The sequence below is a fragment of the Sorex fumeus genome, unplaced genomic scaffold (assembly GCF_029834395.1).
Source record: "Sorex fumeus unplaced genomic scaffold, SorFum_2.1 ptg000008l, whole genome shotgun sequence".
Lineage (NCBI taxonomy): Eukaryota > Metazoa > Chordata > Mammalia > Eulipotyphla > Soricidae > Sorex > Sorex fumeus.
The window spans coordinates 88277501-88295891 of record NW_026606065.1 but is presented as its reverse complement, the minus strand read 5'-3'; the positions used below and the strand labels follow the sequence as shown (position 1 = coordinate 88295891).

The 18391-nt window shown below is 40.7% G+C and overlaps 1 protein-coding gene across 4 annotated transcripts in view; it reads right to left on the bottom strand.

Moving 5' to 3' along the window:
- Window positions 1–18391, bottom strand: part of FRY (FRY microtubule binding protein) — a 381871-nt gene that overhangs the window by 57510 nt on the left and 305970 nt on the right. For all 4 annotated transcript variants that reach the window (XM_056110039.1, XM_056110037.1, XM_056110038.1 and 1 more), the window contains exons 37-41: window positions 11637–11787; window positions 10979–11082; window positions 10054–10239; window positions 6976–7174; window positions 4671–4792 (exon numbers count right to left, since the gene is read on the bottom strand). In XM_056110039.1, the coding sequence (XP_055966014.1) occupies window positions 4671–4792; window positions 6976–7174; window positions 10054–10239; window positions 10979–11082; window positions 11637–11787 (762 nt within the window). The remainder of the gene's footprint in view (window positions 1–4670; window positions 4793–6975; window positions 7175–10053; window positions 10240–10978; window positions 11083–11636; window positions 11788–18391) is intronic.

Below are 18391 nucleotides of genomic sequence, written 5' to 3'. Positions count from 1 at the left end.
ACGGATCCCTCCACCAGTGCCCCCCACCATTATTATTTTGAATTTTCCCACCACCACCAAAAACCTGCCCCTAAAGCATGAACTAAATAATTTATTTTGTATTGCTTGTTATGAATACTACGCTAAAAATTATCCAAATGTTTTCTTAGAAAAAGTATGTGAAGAGTGTTGTATCTGACCCTGGAGCCATTAAGCCCATGTATAAGAGATTCCTAACATGTTGTTAGGTTGTCTTTTGTGTGTGAATATATATCACTGTATCACTGTATCACTGTCATCCCGTTGTTCATCAATTTACTTGAGCCGGTGCCAGTAATGTCTCCATTCGTCTCAGTCCTGAGATTTGAGCAGCCTCTCCTTACCTGTCTTTCCCAACGCTGCCGTATTGGAGGCTCTTTCAGGGTCAGGGGAATGAGACTCGTTATTGTCACTGTTTTTGGCATATTGAATGTGCCACGGGTAGCTTGCCAGGCTCTGCTGTGTGGGTTAAATATATGTACACATATATGTATATATATATATATTTGTGTATATATATATATATATATATATCGACATAGGTTGCCTTCTACATTACAACCCATCAAATGTGGTGTACAACTTTTGGTACATCAGTGGGGCAGAGTATAGATGTCACACGGCCATGAAAATAGTCATGTTACCATGCCGCCAGACCCAGCGCCAGACAGTTCTACTCTGGGTGCCCCGGAGGGAGGAGGGGCGGGTGAGACTCCTCCTCACCCCAAGGGACCCAGTCAGGCAGCTGAAAACCTCCAGAACCCAGCCGCTGCCATGCTCATGGCGTTCTGCACATGCTCAGGCAGAGCATCACCCATGAATGAATCCATTCCTGGACCAGGCGGCTGCACAAACCACACCCCTACCCATACTCCAAGATTAATGCATCACATTTGATAGGGTTCAAAGTAGGAGGCAACCAACCTCAGAGGGAAAATAGACATTTTTTTTATTGATACATATATAAAAGGGCTGGAGTGATAGCATAGCGGGTAAGGCTTGCACATGGCCGATCTGGGTTCGATTCCTCTGGCCCTCTCGGAGAGCCCGGCAAGCTAGCAAGAGTATTCATCCACATAGCAAAGCCTGGGAAGCTACCCATGATGTATTCAGTACGCCAAAAACAGTAACAAGAAGTCTCACAATGGAGATGTTACTGGTGCCCGCTCGAGAAAATTGATGAACAATGGGAGGACAGTGACAGTGACATATAAAAAGCACACAAGGCTCAACCTTTAACAACATGTTAGTGATCTCTTATAGAAGGGTTTAATGGCCCCTCCATGAAATACAACAATCTTCACACTCTTTCCTCTAAGAATACCTTTTTGTAGCATTTTCAGCGATTTTTCATCACAATAAAGATAAAGATAAAGGCCCTCCTGTTGATCGTCGATTTGCTCGAGCGGGCCCAGTAACGTCTCCATTGGAGACTTTGTTGTTACTGTGTCTGGCATATCCAATACTCTTGGTAGCTTGCCGGGCTCCCCGAGAGGGGCGGAGGAATCGAACTCGGGTCGGCCATGTTGGCCGCTTGTAAGGCAAACGCCCTACCCGCTGTGCTATCGCTTCATCACAATACAAAATATATTATTTCGGTTCTGCTTTGGGGCAGGGATTGAAGTTCGGGATGAAAACACCCTAAATATGGTGATGGGAAGGTGTAATGGTGGTGGGATTGGCGTTTGAATATTAAATGTAATCAAATATTGTGAACTACTTTATAAAACAAAATTTAAAAGGAAAATAAAAGTCTTATTTTGAAATAAATTCTGAATTTTCATTTTGATATCCAAAACATATTTTCTACTTGTCTGTGGTGGCTTGATCTCCTGGAAGTGCATGAAAGTCCATCTCAAATACAATGAATCTGGAATGATACCAGAAGGACCACAGAATCCTATCACTAAGGTGACAGTGTTCTGCAGATAAAGCTATTTTAACTTATGGCCAATAAAAGGGAAAATACTTCCTGTGGCAGGCAGGCAGAGAGGTGAGGCCCTAGTGATGTGGATTGGAAAAAGTTACTGTATCTTTAACCAAACCAGCCCAAAGGCAAGAGGGATTTGAAATACAGAAACTGAATGAGATGGACAAGTGCCAGGTCAGACTAATGGCTGGGACCCCCGGAGAAGAGGCACAAAGGATATGATCATAGCAAAGACCACTTTCAAGTTCCAAACTCTCCTCCTTGACAACAGCTTAGTAATAGGTTTTTAGGGAAAATTTGTGAAAATGTTATAAAAGCAACTCAACAGAGGCAAGAGAGCCCGTTTTCCCATTCTGGAGGTGACCAGGGCCTCTGCCTGAGCTGTGTGCGCTCAGCTCTCTCCTCTCTGGAGATGTCCTAGTTCTTCCTTGAACATGTTTCTCCCTTCATCTTTCCACTCATATTTCCTTCATAAGTATAGTTAACTTTGGTAATAGTTTTCTTCCTTTTCTCTAAGAAAAATCCTTTTCTCTAAGGATAGAACATGGAAACCCAAAGGCTGTGCAGAGGTCAGAACTGACTTTTTCTTTTCTACAAGGAACAAATTCCTCTCTTCAGCCTGAGTTTCACTGAAAAATTGGATGTTTGTGATGGGTTCCCACACTGTAAATATCAAGTGGAACTTGGGCAGCCTGTTGGGATGCAAAGATGCATTTCACATAGGTACTTGAGGGCAGACTTTATCAGTCCCGACACTCCCTGGAACTTCTTAGGTGACCAGGTGGGTGAAACAAAAGGGCAGTAGCACTTTCTTTTTCTTTCTTTCTTTCTTTCTTTCTTTCTTTCTTTCTTTCTTTCTTTCTTTCTTTCTTTCCTTCCTTCCTTCCTTCCTTCCTTCCTTCCTTCCTTCCTTCCTTCCTTCTTTCTTTCTTTTTTTGCTTTTTGGGTCACACCAGGCCATGCACAGGGGTTACTCCTAGCTCTGCACTCAGGAAATACTCCTGGCGGTGCTTGGGGACCATATGGGATGATGGGAATTGAACCTGGGTCAGCCCTGTGCAAGGCAAAGGCCCAACCTGCTGCGCTACTGCTCAAGCCCCAGCACTCGCTTTCTTGAGGTTATTATCTCTCTTGCTACATACTTCATAGATGTCACAGCACTTTTCCTTTTCTCTTTTGCTCCTCAGTGAACCCAGTTTCCAGCATTCCTCAGAAATACAGTCTATAGTCTCTGAATCTCGTCAGGATGAAGGCTATAGAAACTCCGGATGGAAGAACTCCTGTCAAACATCCATAACATGCTGATATATGATCCAGAACAAAGCCTCTGAATTCTAGGGGTATTTGTCATTGGAGTTACATTACCTCTACTAATAAATGTCTTTCTAGGAATTAATTTTATTGTGTTGTAGTGGAACAGGTACAAAGCAAGGATGGATGTACCAGGAAAATTGTAGTGAATAAAAATGTATCATGATGTCTCACTATTAAAAATATTTTTAATAAAAAAATGTATCAGGCAAGTTGAGAAAAACTGCAAAGAGCCAAACTCTGAGCAGTCTGATATATTTCTGAGAATACAGAATAAGGCATTGATATATTTTCTAACATATATGCAGTCATACAAATAATATATTTCTTTCTCCACTCTATGCTCAATTTTTTTTTTTGCTTTTTGGGTCACACCCGGCGTTGCATAGAGGTCACTCCTGGCTCTTCACTTAAGAATTACTCCTGGCAGTGCTCAGGAGACCATATGGGAAGCTGGAATCAAACCCAGGTCAGCCGCATGCAAGGCAAACGCCCTACCTGCTGTGCCATTGCTCCAGCCCCTCTATGCTCAATTTTTTCATAAGTGTGTAGAAAAATCAACTTACTATGCCTTAGCATGTCAAAGAAGTTCCAGAAGGGAACTAAAATTATCAAAAATGGCAGTCCTATTCCTGGAATGACTTCCCCTTTTCAGTTTCGCTTTTTTTTTTAATAAAAAGTAACTTGTCTTCTGCTAATGAAAAGAGATGTGGCTAATCTGGAGTGTTTCAACTGTGAGCTGGGCTAATTATCCAGAGCAGCTGGGGCAGCTAGTGAGCCCTACTGAATACGACCAGTCTCGTTCATTGGTAGAGAGAATTGCTGCACATGCGGAGAAACCAAATATAATTTCACACACAAATCAGTCAGGGTCAGGGTGAATGGGGAGGAATTCAACTAGAGGCATCAAGAATATGATGCCACTATAATCTGAGTAAGAATTACTCTGTATGTGGAATAGGAATAGTCATTGCAACAGGAATTGTTTGTAAACTTTAAAGTCACAAACATTTCGCCAGAAAATTTCTTTCTTTCTGAAAGTCTGTTTGTAAGACTGACATTTTCTCACAGTTGTGTCAGGTGACAGACAGAGAGATTTATTTTTTCATGTCTTTTTAAAAATAAAATGAATATCACAGGCACAGGTTAATTCTAGCAAGGTAAGTGAAAGGAGGACAACAGAGATGATGGGGAAATTTTTTGATAGAGCACATGCAAATAGACATATATTAACTATTACTCAGTTAGGCATATATGAAATAAGCTTTGAAAGATTCCTAGGAGCATGCTTTTGCTATCAATGTCAAATGCAGGACTCACACACATATAAAGGGTGTGATGAGGTGGGGAAAACGAACTCCATTATAATCAGAAGCTAAGACTGGGTTTTAGAATGATAATAGAGGATTACCTGATTTGGAATCTTTAAATACAGACACAACATGGCGTAGGAAATTAGTGAGCTGTTCGGCACTCTTGGAATTTTGATTTTTGGGTGTGATGTCTTCATGGCACCAAAGTGGACCAAATGCCCTGAAGAACACAAAAAATATCAAAAACATAATCATTATTTTCTATTAATAAGTCATTTATGCAGTTCAATACATATTTTTAAAATTCTACTAATTTAGTGATAAATTGTTGCCTTGTAACGCTTAAGAGTATACTAAAAGAAGATCGACCTTTGTTCCCCTTGAGATAACAGTAGTTTACATACTGAATATGCTTTTGTTTGTCTTCTGGGCCACACTGGCTATGCTGAGGGCTGACTCCTAGCTCTGCACTCAGGGATCACTCCTAGCAAGCCTAGGTGACCTTATGGGATGCTTGGGATTGAATGTAAGTTGGCTGTGTGCAAGACAAGTCCCCTATCTGCTGTGCTAACTCTCCAGACTTGGGCATATTTTAGGGGCAAAATTTCTCATCTTTTTAAGGTAGATGTTACCACACAATATTTTTCCTAATATTTTCCTCACAAATTTAAAATATTTTAATCTACCAGAACAATTTTTAGAGAGATAACAGTGCTATACTGTTTGTTAAAGAATGATAATAGAGGATTACATTGAAATACAGACTCAACTTTTACGTTGACGAATTTTAAAAATAATGTTTTTTTCATCAGGATCACTTCACTTGGTTGTCAATACTGTAGAATCTAATTGAGAGGCAGTCTTTTTCGTCTATTTGGTTTTCAGTAGCAACAATGGAATGTGACAGTTTCAAAGGACACGCTTTCTGACCATGGTGTGGCGTTGATGGTGGGTGAGAGGTGACAAAACCATTCTTCCCCAATCCATTCAGATCTGTGGTTACCCTCCATGGAGGCACCATTGGCTGTCTTTTCTAATTATTCTGTACATCACGTTTTCTACCGGGCTATGTAGACCATTCTGGTCATTAGTTGAGGGAAGAAAATTTAATTCTTAAAATTTTGGGATTAATTGCTGACAACAAAACTAGTTAACAGAAACACAAAATAGATATTCAGTCCTGAATTTGCTGAGAAAGGTGAGCACACACACTATTAAAGCATGCAAATACTGACCTGTAGGGTGCTAACAATTCTGAAGTCCTATAAGCTAAACTGCTTAACTGTGTTTGCTTGCTTGTTTTGTTTTGGGGGGCACACCTGGTAGGGCTCAGGGCTTACTCCTGGCTCTTTATTCTGTGTATTTCTTTCTTTTTTTTCAGTCACACCTGGCGATGCACAGGGGTTATTCCTGGCCATGTACTCAGGAATTACTCCTGGCGGTACTCGGGGTATCATATGGGATGCTGGGAATCGAACCTGGGTTGGCTGCGTGCAAGGCAAGTGCCCTACCTGCTGTGCTATTACTCCAGCCCCTATTCTGTGATATATCTGATAGTGCTTGCAGGACCATATGGGGTAGTGGGCATTGAACTGGGGTCAGCCTCATGCAAGGCAAGTACTATCTCTCCAGTCCTCTAAACTGATTTTTTAAAAAAGGAGAACCAGAAGACAGGAAAAAAATAAGACCGTTCACATATTTTTTTCTTAGTCTTGACTTGAAAGTTTGATTCTCTTCTTATAGTTCCTATTGTTTGTGGTTTCTGATGTCCATCTTTGAACTAGACCAGCAGACAGCTGCTCCTGAACAGATCATGGCTAACATCTTTTGATTTCCAGAGAGGTATTTTTTTTGGTAACTCTCAGTCCTCCCAGACGCTGGCTGCTCTAATTAGATGATTAAAGTCATCTAACCCCAGGGCGCTACTATCTTCAGCCTTCGGATGCATCATCATTATAGACAAATCTCTGCACATAAACTGTGACATCAGTAGGATCTGAGAGAACTACTACTAGTGTCTGCTTCATACTCGGATTCCAGCAGACACAATTTAGAATAGAAAACAGGCCTTTTCTAGAACTCTGGCACATCTTTCCTGCTGTGTTATTTCTCTTCCTGCTTCCTCCCTCCTTTCCTTCTTTCTTTCTTTCTTTGGGTTTGGGCCACACTGGTGATTCTCAGGGGTAACTCTTGCTCTGCAATGAGGAATCACTCCTGGTGGTGCTCGCAGGGTACCATATGGGATGCCAGGAATTGAACCCAGGTCTGCCACGTACAAGGCCAATGCCCGACCTGCTGTACTAGGGCTTCAGCCCCACCCACCTTTGGTGTGGTTTTAAAGCGATGGCATATTCCCAAAAAGGCAACCTGAAGACTGCAGCCTGGCTCTTGGCCCATGATTACCTGGTGGTGAGGAACTCAATGAGCTTGTTGGCCTTTTCGTCCATTTCAGCTGCTGTGTCCACGTCTTCCACCTCCTGCGTCATCTGGGGGAGGTTCCCACTGCTGCCCCCCAGACTGATGCTGGAGGAGGTGGAGCTGGAACTCAGACCTGAGTCTGGCACCGGGGAAGACTGACCCTCTCTCAGGAAATCAAAGCCACCTGGTGGGAGAAGATCACAGTGGGATGTGTGAGGGGTGGCACTAACTGAGAGCAGGAGGGGCGCATGGCGAAGGATATAGCAACTCAATTGTTTTGAGACAACCCTAGATGTTGGTTACAGTTATGGTTGCATAAGGTGATTATTCCTTTCTTAGCAGTTGCACTGCTGTGTGATCAGAGTGCATTTGGTAATACGGTGTTCTATTGTCTACTCCTCTGTTTTAATAGATAGATACTTTTCTTCCCCTCTCCTCTCTATTGCTTTAATAAATCTATCAGAAGATACAATATTGCTGGGTACAGGTGATGAAAACTGTACAAAGCCTTGATCCTTTTCAAGGCTGTGCAGACACTTCTCATACTTGACAATATATAAAATAGTACCTTAGCCAGAATGTTTTAAGATGCAAAGTGTGTATTCTCCGGGTGGCTAGCGAAAGCCCCGGTGGCTCTCCCTCTCACTGCCCACCTTCAGTGGACTCGGGCCGCTTGGCCACCCGGGGAGGCCCATGCCATGGGTGAATGAAGGAGGAAACGAGGCCACCAGGCTGGCTGGTTGATCAGTTGTCGTTTATTCCACTCTCTCCACATGCCTGTTCCAGTCTCTCTGAGCCCCTCATTCTACTCTCATACTGTCCCTCACCCCGTCTCCTCCTCTCTCCCACTCATCTCTCCGTGCTCCATCTCGCAGCCACGTCTCTCATCCCTCATGAGCCTGTTCCTGCGTTATTATCCTACATTCTTCTCCCTCTGTCCCCCTTGCTAGTGTCTCTGGCTCCATCTTGCCGCCCCTCTTTCTCTAGTCTCTCACAACTCTGCATTGGGGATAGACACCACACTCAACTGGTTGCAAAATCAACATAAGAAAGCCCTTCCTTTGCTCATGGGCAAAATACCACTTAAGGTGTTTTTTCTCCTTTCCTTAGTTCAATAACTTAATTAAAATCTTAATTTAAGACCTTAATTCTACTTCTTAATATTAGTTATCTAGTATGGACACAATAAGAGATACATTGAGCTTGTAGGGTGGCTCTCCTGGGGACATCTCACCACAGACTCAGACTACAGTGCTCAGGCCAGATTAATTTTTCCTAACCCTAGCAGGACCCTCCTCCAGTTACTACTTTTTGGATCATGACAGAATTTGTCCATGACCATGCTCCTAACTTCTAGTTAAGTATTATGAAATTTTGGCTAGGCTGACATTTCAATGTCAGGGTAGCTCATAGCTTGCCCTGGGTCCATCCAATCCCTCCTTGGGACCCTGCTTTTGGGGTGCTAGGAAGTAAGGGTAACTGAGGCTTAAACTGAGAGAACAGATGCTCTGGGGTGAATATCATTCCAAGTCAATTAACTCCCAAGTTCCAAAGTTCAACTGTCTTTAACTGAAGAAGCATTAACTGTCTTTCTGTGTCTACACAAAAAGGGCAATGCTCTGAATTAACTATGCAAAGGACTTAAGGAGAAGAGAAAAGCAATATTTACAAGTCAAGAGAGTACAAAGAAAGAACTTACAAGTAAACACAGACGAATGGGAGCACTGTGATGGGAGTAACCCAATAAACCTAAGCTCCCTGTACAAGGCGGAAAGGACAAACCAGTGTTATACTACACAAAGTATCTTAAAGTTTAAAAAAAAATCCCAACAATCTCAGGACACTGTGACTTCACCACCATTTAAAATACATTGAATATTTTCTAGTTCCAAATGAAAACCATGGATCAAGCTTCGTGGGAACAATTTTATGACACACAGTAATTTCTTTGACACAGCTAAATGCTTTCTGTTCTAGAGTCTAGAAAAATTTTTGTTTCAAACCAGCAGAGAATTTTAATAGATTTCCACCAATAGTGCCTTTTGGGTAATTCATAAAAAATCATAACAAAAATTTCTTAAGGAAACTAGACAGTCACAGTGAAACATTGGTCCCCTAGGCAGTGACCTGCTCTCAGGGCAAAGGAGACAGTCACTTTTCTCTGCATTCTTTTTTTTTTTTTTTGCTTTTTGGGTCACACTCAGCCAATGTTCAGGGGTTACTCCTGGCTCTGCACTCAGGAATCACTCCTGGCGGTGCTTGGGGGGACCATATGGGATGCTGGGAATCGAACCCGGGTCGGCTGTGTGCAAGGCAAACGCCATACCAGCTGTGCTATCGCTCCAGCCCCCTCTGCAAATTTAGTGTTGTGGACATATCTTTGACCAAGAAATTTTGATTTTTGTGTTTTGTTTTTGGAGGCTGCACCTGACTGTGCTTACAGTTCACTCCACAAGTGATGAAAATATGGTACATTCTTTTCAAGGCTGTGAAGACATCTATACATACATGGTAACATATGAAATACTGCAACCTATCCGACTGCATTGCAGGTTGAAGAAAACCCTGACAATCTCAGGACTTTGAGGTCATCGCCATTTTAAAGACATTAAATATTTTCTAGTTCAAAATAAAAACTTAGGATCTGTACTAAGGGATCACTCCTGATGGTTCTCTGAAGTGAATCCATAGTGCCAGAGATTGAACCTGAGTTGCTACGTGCAAGACAAGTATCTTAACCTTTGTGCTATCTTTCCAGACCCCATACATTTTAATTTTTCATATTCTTAATTTTTAATAAAGAAATATAAATATATGAGAGCAGCCATCATAATAAGATTAAGGAAAATATATTTGAAAATATCCAATAATAAAAAAGGATTTTGAGAGACTCTGAAGTTAATTTCAAGTGAAATATTATACACGATGTTGCTGTTATTTTTACCAGTTGGAAAATTGGGGGTGGACAATAGCATTACAAATTAACTTGGACTCCACTGACATCTCTAGCTGTCTTTGCTTTCGTGACTGTCTCAGGTCCACTGTCACTACATCTTTAATTACCTGTGTAGAGATATTCAGGTTGATATGCTGGTTGAACTGTGAGTGTTTTGGCTTCGCCCATCTCTCTGGTCTGCAGGAGCACAGAAGCAATGGCATGAAAATTGCTGTTGCAAGAGAGGGCAATCAAGAGGTGAAGAAGCAATTTTTTGCTATGTTCAAAGACTTCGGGCCGGTAGTGGTCCAAACCTAGAGAAAAAACCAAACCAGTGGAATCTCTCAGTATAAATAAATTTTAAGCTCGTTTAGATTCCAGGGATAGTAAAGATTCCAAGATACCCAGGAGGAACATATTTAAAAGGATGTTTAGTTTTCTTTGTTACTGTTTGTGTTACCAACACAAAGAAGAAGATGGGCTTAGGAAAAAGAAGATGTTTTATTGCTTAAATCAAATGTTCTCATAAAATGCGGATAGACAGACTTCTCTTGAACTTTCTGTAGCATTTGACATGGTTAACATTTTTCTTTCTAGATGGCTCTTTTCCCTGGCTCTCCCTGTTACTGAAGGATTCTAATTTTCTCCTCCCTCTCTAACTGTTCTTCTGCAACTTCCTATCTGCTTGGTTCTCTTTTCATTTCTGTTCAATAGTTTGGGGGCTTATTTAAATACCAATACTGGACCTATGCTCTACCTGTATATGAACTGATGATGCTTTGCAACTTTAATTTTATCACATCTTGCCAGAGGTCCTTAAACAGGTCCAACTGGTTCTGGATATCTTTATTTAGAGCATTAGGGAGATGCTACCCTTTATCTGTTGGAGTAATAGAGTAATTTTTAATCATAACAGTTGTCACCAAAAGGTAAAAGATTTAAGTATTTCAGAAATGAGGAAAGTGGGATGTCCATGGAAAAGGAAACTTTCATGGATAATCTTGGTAAATTCTTGACCCTACTGACCAGAATTCCTCTTAGATCCAGTCTTACCTAAGAAGACAGCATGAAGCAATAGTGGTAGATGAAGAGCCCAATCTTCTCTTACACTATGATCCACCACCATCTCAGTCATAAAAATTACGGCAATATTGCACCTAATCAACAAAACGATGAAATTAATATGACTACTGAAGAGGATGAAAATATATTGACAGATCATTAAATCACAATTAAGTACAACTCAAGTTTGGCTGGAGAATTATGTAAGACCATACTCCAGGAAAATGCAGGTTAGCTTCTGACAGAGCACAGAGCTTTACAAAGAAGAGGAAAGAAGGGTTGAACTATTCACATGCTGAAATCTCGCCATTAATAGGTGATAAGAATGAGGGATAAAGAGAACCTAAAGACAAAAGTTCTCTCTTCAAGCAGTTTACAATCTTGAAAGTGCAACAGAATGAATATCAATATCTATGTTGACATCAATAAAACTTCCAAGGGCCAGAAAGAAGCTGTGCACAGTGGTTAATATTTTATGAAACTCTTTCAATCTGCCAAGAGCCAGCATTCAAGTCATAATCAGTCCCTTTGATCTCAAAGGTCATTTCATAGGAGTGGACCTAGAATTGGTTTTCCTCTTCTCATAGGAATAAAAATCTAGTGAAAACTGAGAAATCACTTCCCTCCTTTACCTGCACATATTGCTCACCTGTGGAGTGGGCCCCGGGGGGTGATGGTCTCTGGGAGGTAGTCGACGAGAGGGGCCCAACATCCTCCTGTACAAGGCATCGGCAACGGTTGGGGCTGTTTGGTCTCTGTGATAGTCAACAACCAGCCCGTGTAGGGAGAAATTGGGTCATCTGTAGGGTGACAGAGACATGCATAGTTTATTTTTGGAAGGAGAAGATTTTCATTTCCCTGACTGGGTATTTTTAGAAAGAAATCTTCCAAATTCATTCTTGTAAAAAATGTGTTTGTAACCATGCAAGTTTGGCAAGTATGAATTATATAATCACATGGGTTAGAATTACTTGATTAGGTTTCTTTCATTCTTTTATTTTTCAGATACATAGCTTATAATTATTCATTATAGAGCTGCAGAAAGTACAAGTATATCAAACGAAAAACATTCAGTTATGTGATTCCCTATGAAAACTTGCTCCTTTCTCAGTTTACATCTTAGTAAATGCAAGTCTATATTTCTGGTTTGCTCAATACAGGAGTCTTGGAGTTATCCCTGATTTCTCTCACATCTCACATTCGACTTAGAATCTTCTTGATGATGATGATGATGATGATGACGATGATGATGGTGATGATGATGAGAGCAACAGAAACAAAAGAAACAACAGGACTAACACAGGGAGTGCTTACTTGATGCCAGGTACTGACTCTGCACTCCACATAACAGACCAATCATAGAGTCTTCCTATTTCAGCTCTTTATTTTATTAATTAGCTTGTTAATATGCTTCTAAAATGATTTTTCTTCAGTTTTGGTGGCTGTGTACTTTTTTCACATTGAAAATTTTATTAAATGACCATGATTTACAAAGTTATTCATAGTTAAGTTTTAGACATACAATATTGTAGCACCCGTTTCACCACCAGTGTCAACTTCCCTCCACCAATGTTCCAGGTTCCCTCCCGTATCCTGCCCTCCCTACTCCCCTTTCCTATAGTCTGTCCTCTGGACAGGCAGTTTGGTTGCTAAGTTTGGTTATTAAAAGTTTGGGTCTCTTGTCACACGTTCTAGGTGAAAAGGAAGCTCAGATAGAGAAGAGAGCACCACATGAAGGGTGTTGTGAGGACCCTCCCAGGGTGGGAGAAGCATGCTAAAAGTAGTCTATAGACCAAACATGATTGCCACTCAAAGCCTCTCTTGCAAAACACAGTACCCAAAAGAAGAGAGAGAGAACAAGGGGGAATACCCTGCCACAGAGGCAGGATGGGACGGGGGGGATGGGGGATGGGGGGATCCTGGGACCCATGGTGATGGATGATGGGCACTGGTGGAGGGATGGGCACTTGATCACTGTATAACTGAAACCCAAGCACAAAATTTGTAAGCCTATAACTGTACCTCATGGTGTTTCACTAATAAAAAAAGAAAAAAAAAGTTTGGGTCTCTTGATTTCAGTGTTGTAGACTGTGGTTTGGATATTTGTCTCAATCATTCCTTGACAGCATCTTTGTACCTTAATTCCCTGGCCTGGCTCTGTTGTTCTTAATCTGTCTCTTCTGAGACTCTCCTATTTTGTAAAGAGGAACTGAAGTTCAAGAGTGCACTACCACAGTCAATGGCCTATACCTTCTAAAGATAAGAACAGAACTACATTCTATCACCTTTGTCACCACCCTCTATATCTAAGCCACCACCCTCTCCCATCTGGGTTATTACAATCTCATTACTCCTAACTGAAATCTCCCTGTTCCTTACTTCAACCTCCTTATTCTTTACCGCAATTCTTGCCTCCACCTTTGCTCCACTCCAATAGAAGTTCATTCATGACTCTTTCTCTGCTTCACACTCTTCTGTGGCTCCATTTTACACCCAAAATGAAATCCCAATTTTGGGATTGATAACATCTCCCACCTGCTACTCTCTTGGCTGATGTTCCTCTGCTGTCTCACTTACTCACTCCTCCCTGCTCTCCTGGTCCTCCTCCGTCATTCTAGAAGCATCATCACCCAGCTCCCATGCTTCACACCTACCGTCCTTTAGGCCTGGAGGACTTCTCCCCAGATAACTGCAAGCTTTGCTCCCTCATTTAAGTCTCTGCCCAAGGGTCACAGAGAATTTCCATGACTGTTCTACTTGAAAAAAAAAGCACCCATCCGTGCCCTCAATCACTTTCTTCTGGGATGGTAGAACAAGGAGCTTCCCAAATAGTGCTCAGAGGGCATAGGGGACACCACTAGTATTACTCGGTCCACTCACTACTTCTATACCCTCACTGCACTTTAGTTTTCCTCCCTACGAAATCACTATTTTTTCAGGGTGGAAAATGCCTCCTTCTTCCTCCTCTCTAACATAAGCTCCACACACCTGGAGACTGTCTCCGAGTCGGTCGTTACTGCTTCTCTATTACACAGAATATAATCTGGTAAGTGATAAGGAATCAGTAAATGTTTTTGGGAAAAAGAATGAACGAAATTATACAACAATACCTTTAAATTAAGTACATGAAATTTCTTGTAAAGCCCTTCATACAGGCCAATAGCATTTCAGATAAGCAATTTTATCATAGGTCACATGACATGATCCCAGGTATATGACTTGAGATAAATTGGCTTAGTCCTAGGATAGGTTTCAATGAATTATGAGGACATATTACATCATCTCTAGACAGTGTCTCCCCAGTACAGTTTTTCTTGGTTGCTCTTTTGAAATGGGTGGTGAGACTTAGTTAATTCTATGCTGCTGGTCCAGCATAGAACACGGATGTTGATAGTTTGTGTACAGACTATCATCCTATTCTGAACATTAAGGGTCCCAACAAAACTGAAGCCAAGGACTAGAACCAAGATAATCTGGAATATACTATTTCTGGGATGTGAGCTAAGGGAGCTTCCAAGGGTGAGAATAGGATTTTCCTCAGAAAGTGATTGTTGGCTCTTTCTATGAAACCAACAAGCAGCCACTGGAATCTTATAATTTTATTCTATGAAGTTTTTCCATAGGACTTTTAGCCAGAGCAAAAGCAGGGATGACAATTGCTCATCTCAGTCTTCTTAGCAAAATGCCACCAGAAGTTTCACTTTCAGCATTTTAACTTCCTGAATAGCTACCTAGGATAAATTAGTTACAAAATGCTTTTCATAGCAATTAGTTACTCTATAATTAAACTTGAAAGGGAAGCAAAACTGGGAGAATACTGAAGAACAGTAACTCTGTGAGATCTGTTAGGAAAGGATGCACCATTCTTTTTTTTATGTACTAAGAAAGATAATTTGTCCTAAAATAATGTTTTTACATTAGATCTAAATAGCTGTGATTTAGCTGCTCTCCAGCTTTATTAACTGTATTGCTTCATGGCATTTAATATATCAGCATGTAGTATTGGCAAAGAATACTGGTATTTTAAGTAGTTCTTCAAAATACTATATGGATCTAGGTCTAACTTTGCTTTTCCATTTTATACAGAGTGATATTATTTAAAAATTAAATACATTTAAAGGACTGAAGAGAGAGCACAGTGGGCTGAACACATGGTTTGCAGGCTAGAGGCCCGGTGCAATTCCAGGCATGTCATGCTCCTTCATGCACTGCTGGGAGCAATCCCCGAGCACAGAGCTGGGAGTAGTCCCTAAATATGTCAGGGCACAGTCACAAAACAGAACCCCAAAACCAAAATAACTAACATTTAAAGGCTGCATACTTTGGGATAAACCCATACAAAAAAACATGGGGCTGCTCGGTCTCCACTAATCCCTTTAAGAACGCAGGTAGGAACTAAGAACCCTAATATATACTAGACGCAAGATCACTAGGTTTGGGAATTGAGCCAAGTACTCTTTGCTTCTCTGGTATATACTCAACACCCATCACTGTTTCTAGAACCCAAAAGAGATGAGGAAGGCCCTTGTTACAAACTGTGCTCATGGTCTATTAGAGGTACTCGTGAGCAAGTGCTGAGACAAAGTCTAAAAAAAGATCACGGACTTTCCGTGATAAACATTTTATTTGAGTAGCTGGATTTCATTTTCTCTTATAATGAATAAGTTAAAAATTTAAGCTCTTCTGCCCAAGCTACGTGTTATAAACTCAGCATCTCTGGTCAATAACAGCTGTCATGTAAGACCCTACTGACAATTGTTTTTTCGTTTCTTTGGCTTTGAGGGTCACACTTGGCAATGCTCAGAGTTTACTCCCAGCTCTGTGCTCAGGAATCACTTCTAGTGGTGCTCAGAAGACCATAATGGATGCTGGGGATTGAACCAGAATTGGTCATAGGCAAGGCAAGCACCTGAACCCCTGTACAATTTCTCTGGCCCTGACACATGACAAATGATTTTGAATTCTGTATTAAAGTTCACATTTAAATGTTGTTTTTACCAGTAGACAAAAGGTCTATAAATATTTCTAGGTAAAATAGAAGCCCAAATAAAAATGTCAAACTTCTTTTTATATCTCATCTGAATTGACAATTGTTTTTTTCTCTTTGCAAACACTTCTATTTACATTATTTATTTTGTCCCTAAAGTCAGTAATCTGAATTTACATAATTAGAATCCTATTTTATTATGATTATTCTCTGAAATTCACTATATTAAGAGCAAATGGAACATAAGATTTTAAAACTAGAGGACCTAAAGGCGCACATATATATCATATATATGTATATATATATATTATTATTATTATTATTATTATTATTTTTGCTTTTTGGGCCACACCCAACGATGCTCAGGGGTTACTACTGGTTCTGCACTCAGGAGAAACTCCTAGTGGTGCTTCGTGGACCATATGCTGGGGATAGAACCTGGGATGGCCGTGTGCAAGGCCAACACCTTTACCCGCTGTGCTATCGCTCCAACCCTAAAAGCATATAATTTATTTATTTATTTATTTTTAAATTTTTATTAGTGAGATATCATGAGGTACAGTTTTAGACTTACAAATTTTTGTGCTTGGGTTTCAATTATATAATGATTATTTTATTTATTATAGTGTTTTTACTAAATTTCAAGCCATAAGCCCAAAACAAAAAAAATTCACTTTAAATGAGTCAATTGGCAAAGAACATGAATCCAGTCATAGAAAGTAATTTTTTAAATCCTGTGTCTGTCACGTGTTCAATCAGGGTTTGATAGCTTAACCTTTTCATGACTCAGGTTTTCTTTTCTTTTTTTTTGGTCTTCAAACTGTGGATGAAGAAATATTGCGCACACCAACCATATTACTTATTGAACCAACAATTCTTCACTTGTCAGATATCAATTATATCAACTGTAAAATGTGGTTTGACCTAGAACTAATTGTGCTTTTGAGAATCAACTTTTCACTGTTTGGGTTGGAAAATCTTCTAATTGGGTACAGAGGTAGGGATAATCATACAAGCCACATTACCTTACTTCACAGTCTGGTAACAAGTTTGATAGTGACACTGCTGAGATTTATATACATAGAGATTTTAGACATTCCTACCACTGGTTTTTTGAATGGTGACCTTTTTATATGTGTGCCAAGAAATAGAGAAAGAGTAGCTTAATTGTTATTTCATCAGAATTACTTAGTTCGACCCATTTTTGCACAGCTTCCATTAAAAACATAAAAAACACTCAGCTCCTGGGAGAGAACAAGGCAGAGTCTCCTACCCTATGCCTGACTGTCTCCACCAGGGCCCAACAGCTGAAGACCACCGAGGCCCAGCCAAGGCCATGCTGAGACCACTCTCCACACACTTGGATGAGCCTCACGCATAAAAGAACTGACAGAGGAACCCAGGTGTGTGGGACCCGGGGCTGAGATCTCCAAGCCTGCACAGTTTGGGACTGGACCTGCCAGTAACTAGACAGTTACACCCACCAACTGCCGTGTAACTCCAACAACGGCCAGGATCCAGAGATCATCACACTCAGCTCCCGGATTTGCGGCCGCGCGACATCTTATCATCTCATTCCTAATTTGGTCAAACTGGCAGGCTACCAAATGTAACATGCCCACACGGCAGAGTCTGGCAAACTCCCCGTGGTATACCCAATATGCCAAATACCAGTAACAATGATGGGTCTCATTCTCCTAACCCTGAAAAAGCCTTGAATATGGCACTTTAAAAAAAAAAATCTCAGGGCTAGGACGAAGAAGACGTTACTGGCACCTGCTCGAGGCAATCGACGAACAACAGGGTGGTCGTGATCGTGATCGTGATTCCATTAAAATAATTCAAAGCAACAACTTCAAAAGTCCTGTGCACAGATTCACAAAATAAATCCAATGCATGAAATACCATATTGATGATTTCTACCCAAGTAGACAAATTTCATTAAGAGTTTATGGATTTATTTAGCAAGCATCAACAGCCGTGGGAATGTTGTTTGGTTTCAGAATTTCTATAAAGCATGGCCATGTACCACCCTGCATCTTATCAGCATCTGCAAAGATGTCTAGGGCTGAAACGCTGAAACAAAATCAGTGAATGCACTGACCTTTTAGATTTCTGTAACTTCCTAAAGTACAAAGAAATTCATGTGACAATCCTGTTCCCAGTTTAGCCAGATTTTGACTTGGCTACACCACTGAGAGTTGCATTATGAAAATAGATGTTATCCTGGGTGATGACTCATAGAGCATAAAGTTTACATCCATCCCCAGGATAGACTAAAAAGTGGAGTGGTACCATTGGTTTCCTAATGAGACCATTGCTCCTTAACCTTTCACCAACTTTGTTACCAAGGAAAAAGGCTAGGAATATAAAATTACAAGTTTGAGCAGTAGGTTAGACACACAATTTTTATTTGC